Source organism: Nothoprocta perdicaria, unplaced genomic scaffold (assembly GCF_003342845.1).
Source record: "Nothoprocta perdicaria isolate Ctin4 unplaced genomic scaffold, notPer1 scaffold_162, whole genome shotgun sequence".
Taxonomy (NCBI): Eukaryota; Metazoa; Chordata; class Aves; order Tinamiformes; family Tinamidae; genus Nothoprocta; species Nothoprocta perdicaria.
The window spans coordinates 1660394-1667849 of record NW_020454783.1 but is presented as its reverse complement, the minus strand read 5'-3'; the positions used below and the strand labels follow the sequence as shown (position 1 = coordinate 1667849).

General features: G+C 43.5%; 1 protein-coding gene across 1 annotated transcript in view; it reads right to left on the bottom strand.

The window, feature by feature from the left end:
• Positions 1-6645: 6645 nt before the first annotated feature.
• The window catches only part of MYBL1 (MYB proto-oncogene like 1), a 27105-nt gene continuing 26294 nt past the window's right edge, over positions 6646-7456 (bottom strand). Inside the window, exon 16 of the mRNA XM_026035606.1 lies at positions 6646-7000. Within this exon, the coding sequence (XP_025891391.1) occupies positions 6872-7000 (129 nt within the window). The 3' untranslated portion in view covers positions 6646-6871. The remainder of the gene's footprint in view (positions 7001-7456) is intronic.

Genomic DNA, 7456 nt, shown 5'->3' with positions numbered 1-7456 from the left:
CCTGCTCTGCAGCTGTCATACTGCTCTGGTAAATCAATAGCTGGTAGGTTTATTCATGCTCAGCAAAGAGACAGGGAAAGATCTTTTGTTCTCGGGCTATTCATGGAAGAAATCAGCCACGGTCCCTAATCCTTACTGCCATACGATCGCTTGGATCCTGGGTATCGCACACCCTGCAAATCAAGTGAATTGCAACAAGCGCTCCTTGCAAAACACCCTGTGCTCCAAGTCAAAAGTGAACAACATACATGCATATAAATAGACGGATTGATATAATACAGCATAACATGGACCCCTAGTACCTGCCGTCTGACAGCATAAGCTGACAGACCCTCCCGGGCCCCGTCTTGCTGCTTCACAGCAGAAAGCGGCGCACGGGGACCCAGCCTAACTCGATTAAATCCCTCTGACTGCACCCGCCATCCATCCCCRTGCAGATCACTGCCGTTTTCCCATCCAACTTGAGGCCAGACGCAGCCTCTGTTCAGGGCTGTCCTGACCTCAAGCCACCCAGCCTGTGCCTGGGCCGTCCCCATCCCCGCCGGGCCAGCCAAAAGCCAGGGGACGTGTAACACATTTTACACATTAGCGGGAGGCAATTAGCGACACGGGCGCACTTGAGGGGCTCCATTGTGGCGCTCGGCTGGGGGCGGCTAAGCCGATTTGCCYGGGCCCCCTAAACTCCTCTTTCACAGGCCAGTGACCACAGGCCAAGAGCGACCTGCAGCCAGCCCAGCTGCAGGGGAGCTCAGTCCTGCGCTGCTTCCCCGCTCTCATCTTCCGCGCTCCCGTGTGGGAAGCAGCGGCCCGGCCCCGCTCGCCACGTCTGCAGGAGGCCAGCRCCAGCCCCACAGGGCGGTATTGCACCGCGGGCCGAGCGGCCTCCCACCAGCACCACGAGGGGCACAGGGGGAGCTCCAGCTCCGCTTGCAGCTCCCTGCAGGCCCTGCCGCTCCCTGAAGAGCCTGGGCAAAGAAAGAGAGGTTGTAGTGACCAAAAAAATAAGGGGGGGTTTAGACAAGAAAAAGCTCTCCTCTTCCCGCCAAAAATTCTGTAATTCTGTGGCAGCAGGTCTGCTGAGCGGCTGCCAGATGACCCGGCTGTCACACGGGTAATTGCTTCCCATCTGGTGTCTGGAGCGCGCACAAAGGCGGGCGGGCTGCCAGCGCGGGACGCGCACAGCCCGGCCTGCCCGTGCGCGCGGCGCCGGCACCGCTCCGAGCGGCCCCCTCTCCCGCCGCACCACACAGCACCACACGGCACGGGCGGGCGGGCGCCTCGAGCCATTGCCAACGGGGCGGCGGATGCGGCGGACGCGCAGGCAGGCGCTCCCCAGCGCGCCGGGCCGGCGGGCAGGGCTGCCCGCGCTGCCACAGCGTCCACAGGCACCGCCAGCCAGCTCCAACGCGCCCGCGGAGATCCTGCCGGGAAACCCACTGCTATTCCACATTTCAGTGTCTTCTCTTTTTAAATCCTTTTGGGAAACCCACGGCTATTGCACATTTCATTTTTTTTTCTTTTTAAATCCTTTTGGGAAACCCACTGCTATTGCACATTTCATTTTTTTTTCTTTTTTTCCTTTGAATGATATGCATAGATCACAGTCCCTACAAAGCTTTCTAGGCACTTGATCTCACTGCTTGTGAGCACATCCAGCTCTCCAGGGAAATTTCTTTTGGCTAGCCAGCTAGATTTCCTACCCTGAGCCCCCTTGTTCTTCATTTTTTATTTAACTGCCCCAGACTGTGCAGCTCCTACCTGTCAGACAGGCTCAGGAAGSCAGGCGTGCAGCACAACCCCCCGCCTGCAGCAGGGACGGGCGTGTGATGGGGAGGGTAAGTGGGAAATAAGTGAAACGCTGAGTAGAAAAACAAAACAGTTTGGATCTAACGTGATCCCACTAGTAAAGGCAAAAGCCTAACACAGGGATCAAACACAGGGCAGTTGGGGAGCTATCGTGCTGCCTGGCCAGCCCCAGCCCCTGTCCATCTTGCCTGTGCAAAAGSCCTTAACTTGTGTCCTCTCCACAGTCGGAAGGTACGGACACCAGGAAACCAGTGTCAGGTAAACAGGAAACTCGAGGACTCTCTGAAAGTGGACCTGAAATGAAGACACCAACTTCTGTAGCAGCAAGCCGACCAGATTGGCTGTGAAACAGCAGCAGCGTCCCTGGCATCATGCAGCCAAGCAGCAGTKTGTGTGAGAGAAGTCCTTTTGATTTGGTACCCCACACTTAAAGTACCTTAAATTGAGAGTATTAAAGTGAAATACAACAGATATTTGGATTTTTCACTTTACAGTTTGGTATAGAGTGTGTTCAAATACCCTGAGCTTACCTGTTCTTCYGACACATCTTCCTAGCAGGACTACAAGGATCCTATTTTTCCCTTCAGCCGCAGGGCAAGGATCCAACCCATGAACGGATGAACTGGCGCTCTCAGGGGAAGCCACACGGAGCAGCACGGCGCTGCAGCCTCGGGAGAGATCCGGCTTTTGGCTTCCCTGGACAGAAACAGTAATCCACAGCTTCCTCGTGAAAGTGAGCAGTTACAGCCCGGAATAGTTGCTTATCCAAGAACAAGGAAACTTATGAAAAAATTAAGAGAAGTCTTGCAGCACAAGACACTAGGTGTATTTTATGGTTGGACTCAATGATCTTGAAGGTCTTTCCCAACCATAATGATTCTAGGATTTACTACCTAAGCATGAACCTTTATCTGACCCTTTGTCATAAAACTAAATGCACGAACGAATCAGATCCAGTTTCAACATTATTTTTTGAATCCTGGAAGATTCCCATACCATTGCACGCAATTCACTTTATGATATACCTCATTCTTTCAGCTTTGTACTGTAAGTGAATTATTTGAGCAACATTAACCCCATGGGGGAAAGAAAAAGACATGGGGGAAAGAAAAAGAAAACACAGTAAATTATAGTAAAACATAGTAAAGTATAACTCAGTAAATATCAGCAGATATCAGACAACTCGATTGGACATCAAGCAGTCACTAAAATAAAATTCTTGTTTTAGGAAAAAATTGCATGCGCTGCTGGATTGTGATAAGGTTTTGATCCTCCTTTTCACCACAGACAGCTTCACCACCAAATTGCCCAAAACAGAAGACAAGAAATATAACTACTGTTACGATGAATTTTAAGTCACACAAAATCCTTTTCCAGAAAGAAATTACATGGAAGTTTTAAATCAGCAGGTATTGAAACGCTTATTTTTTTGTTCCTAAGACTGTGAGCTGATAAAAGGTCCCTAATGTGTCACTAGGAAGATGCTTCGGCAGCCTCCTGAGTAGAGGCAGCTACAACCCCTTCCTCGCTAGGGAAGCAGAGCAGTAGCCACTGCCATCCGTTGCTGGAGCCCTTAGCAGCACTCCAAGTCTACAGACTAAGCCTACAGCACCTCGCTACTTCCTCTGAGGACCTCAGATACAGGTCYTGGATTTGATTTCCTTGTTTTGAAGAAATCAAATGTTTGACCCTATGACAAATCCCTCCCCAAGTGCCAGAGACATGAATTTTCTGCTCATCAATTGGGTGGAAAGGAATGGGGTTGTAAAAACTTGATTTCTCACCACACAAGTCACTTGTGGATGCCCTAACCCAATCATATCCCATCCTTACAGAAAGCAGCTTACCAGTTTAAGGGCATKTGTATAAATTTTCCCGTGTGAGGGATGGGATGTACTGGGGACACTGTAAAATCAGCACAAAATTAGGACAGGGAAGGAGGGAGGCTTATCCATCACAAATTCCAGGCTACCTGTTGGCAAGTTTGCCCAAGGTGACTTCTTTAGTTTCTGTGTACAATTATAGCAAATAAAGGAAGGAGGGTCAAAAAACTCCTGCCCAAAGCACGATACTGCTTTAGTTAGCATACCTAGCAGTCCTAGTTTCATTTTAATTTGACCTCAGAAAATATTCTTTCATTTTTTAACCTAGGAACTGAGGGCAGAATTGCTGTTAAACACCAGCAACCTTGTGTTATGCTCCTAAGTTGTGTCACTGCTTTCTTAGTTGAGCTCAGCACAAAAAGCAGCACAAGTTTCTAATTAACCTTTGAATAACACAGGTCTAGTTCTCCTSATGTGTTGATCTAACTCACTGGTACTGACAGGAGATGCACAGACATGCAGAGATTTTTATCCACTAAAAAGGGGATAAAAGAGTAGGTCAAAAGCGCATTACAAAAATCACGTCATCACAAACTGGTTACAAGACGACAAGGAGACACTTTTCCCCACCACATCAATTAGCAGGAAATTAGCAAAGCACTCAAAATCTTTTTTGGACTCATACGTAGAAGCAAGCAGCTACGGGAGAGCACTGAGTAGTGAAGTTCTCAAATAAGAGGCATTTCCAATAACCTGGTACACAGAAGCTTTATTTCTGACAATAATATGGTCTGTATTGTATGTGAAATGCTCTTACATAAAAGTAGTTTGTTGTACAACAAAAAAACTGAGATTAAACCAAGGCATTTGTTGTACAGTATGTCAAACYTTAAAACAAAAAGAAAAATGCAGGAATATGTATGGAGTTTTCATGCAAGTTTGGCGGCTGCATGTACAATCTACTTATAAACTGAAAGAAATGCAAATGCACACAACATCCAAGAAGTAATAAAAGATGCCTGACAAAGATTAAAACCTTCTTGCTAAAGCAACAAAGAGTTAACTAGACGATCCAACCAATACTAAAACAAATTAATACTACTTACCATAAATCTACACTTAACATTGGTATATAGGCAGTTTTGGTGATGTCACTTCTACTGAAATATCATCCAGATTCCGGATATTTATTCTCTCAAAATGCGTTATTTTATCTGCCGTCAATTCCTTTTGTGCTGAAACAGCATTTTGTTGTTAAGTCCATTCTGAACGTGCCTAAACCTGCTGCTGCCAGGGCCGCCAGGCACCTCCTCTCCACAGCCAGGGGTGAGGAGCCGTGCTGGCCTCAYGGGTGTTTTGTGGTCCCCCTGCTTACTGGCTCCCCCCACCCCCCTTTAAAATTTTCCTCTGAATTAAAAGCTACTAAAAATGTTTTTATGCCTACTCCTGCCATAGCTAGGCAAACATTTAATATCAAAAAGCTCCTAAAAATAAGGATTGTATAAGCTTTGAGATGTTTAAAAAAGTTTAAGAACCCATGACCTTCCTTGTGCCGCTCACCACGYGTTACAATTTTCCATCATAAAACTATTGCTACTGTCTGGGCTATTGAAGTGATAGGGAAACGTCCCACGCCCTGCATAGTACTGGTTGATCTCATGAAGTTAACTAGAGAACCTGACATCATTTTTGTAGTTTTACATACAGTGCATATGATGCTCGCTCTTTCCATCTCTCATAGCAGCAAGCCGATTCTGCCGCTACCGACATAGCAGCACACCCGGAGTGGAGAGGAAGAGTGTCTGAATTATAAATAGCTAAAACTACAGTGTACAATTCTGTTCACCTGCCAGTACCTGTTGATAGCACACCATTATAATCTGCTAGGAATTAACTACATAAAAATCTCTACAACAAAAGCGAACCAAGACATTCCTTCAAAAAAAAAAAAAAAAGTGCAAATACCTAATAATAGGCAACTAAAGCAACTGTTGTGACCTGTGTGTGTTTAAATAAGGACAAAAAGATTTTCATAAATAAAAGAATGTTCTCTTTGCTCGTCAACCATTTAGTATATATATATATAATGGTCAAACTTAAGTGCAGATAAAACGGTTTTGAGAAACAAGGTGCCAAGTTCCTTAAAAAAAAACAAAAAGTTATAATAAAATGCATTAATTTTTAGTTCCTATGTAGGACAGAGTACTCTCAGGTCACATATAGGACCCTAAGCTTGCTTTCTAAATATATTTAGTAAGTTCCAGGAACAGTTACTGTATAATACAGGTATACCTTGTAACTATTTCATAGACCAACATGATTTAAGGGTTTATAGTGCAATCTTTATGTAGATGTAACATACAGTATAGGTTTGTACACTTCAACACTGGAATTCTTCTGCTATTCCATACTTTAAGTTAAACTTGTCCTTTTCCATTTTAGCTGTTATAACAGGAAACAACGTTGGCTTCTAGACAACCTGCATACACATAAATATCTACATTTAAGCTTTAAAATGAAAATAAATTATAAAAACAGACTCCTTTCCAATTTACAAATTTTYCCCTGCTCCTACAAACTGTACAATACATTCAATCATCTCATTTTGAGATTTATGAAGAAAATACTGATGCTTTACACTAAAACCTAATTCATCCCCTCTGCCTATTTCTAGTACCATTCCCAAATAAATATATTTAACACTGTAGTTATTTTCATTTTTTGCAGCATACCAAAAAATTAGTAGTGCAACTTTCTCTCCTTCCTTTAAACTCCTTTCCATTGTGTTTCTTTATATACTAGCAAAATGCTACATAAGCAAAAGCACATTCAGTCACGTATGTTGCTTGTTCAGAAATCAGTAAGGATCTATAAGCCTACTCTATGTGGAAACTGTACTAACAGGAAAAAAGTAATGCAAATCAAAAGAATATGAAAAATGGACCTAATAACTGTATTTTGACATGTACTGCAACACTCAAACTAATATAAAAAGAATGTTATTTTCTTTTTTTTTTTTTTTTTATCATTTAAGCAATTCATTGCAGAATTGTTTGTATTATCCCCTCAAAGAAGGCAAAAGCTGTGTCTGCTCTTTGTCTGTCAGAAAAGAAAACAAGCATGAAGGTTTCCCTTAGAAGGGAAATATCTCAAAATAAAGGCTTAGTTTACAAGTGTTTTGCTGGAGTCTCTCTCAAGCTCTGTCACTTATGGAAAGAGATGGTTGTCAGCTGCAGTGATCATCACAGTATCAGAGCCCTGGAAGTGCTGTTGGTAGCTGTGTAAGTGCTCAGGTATCTTCTTGCTTGTTCAGTCATGATGAGCTGGTCTTCTGTTTTTCCATAAACAACTGCTTCCCATTCGCAATTTGACTGCATAAAGTAAAATTCAGTTAGTGGGAAATAACTAAAATACTTAAAATTAAACAATTATTTAACAAAATMATTATTAAATATTATTTCTCATTAGTAAGTTGACAAGTTCTAGCAATTCTGTATTATTGTATTTCTATARACTGAGAGGGACCCTGTTCTGCATTACTGCATACCTAAAAATCTGTGACAAAGCTCCCACCCCTTAATGCAGTTCATCAGCAAATATCCATGTTATTTTTTAAGTTCTAAAACATACAAAAAGAAAAAAGGTTCTTGAAAAGAAATTAATTCAACATGGGGAAAGTTATCTTCATTTTGGATATCTCACATTAACATACTACTTGTTGACAGCTCTCCAGACACACCATGAAAGGCAGCTGAAACAAGGGGGAAAGGAAAGAAGGGGGAAAGGAAAGAAGGGGGAAAGGAAAGAAGGGGGAAAGGAAAGAAGGA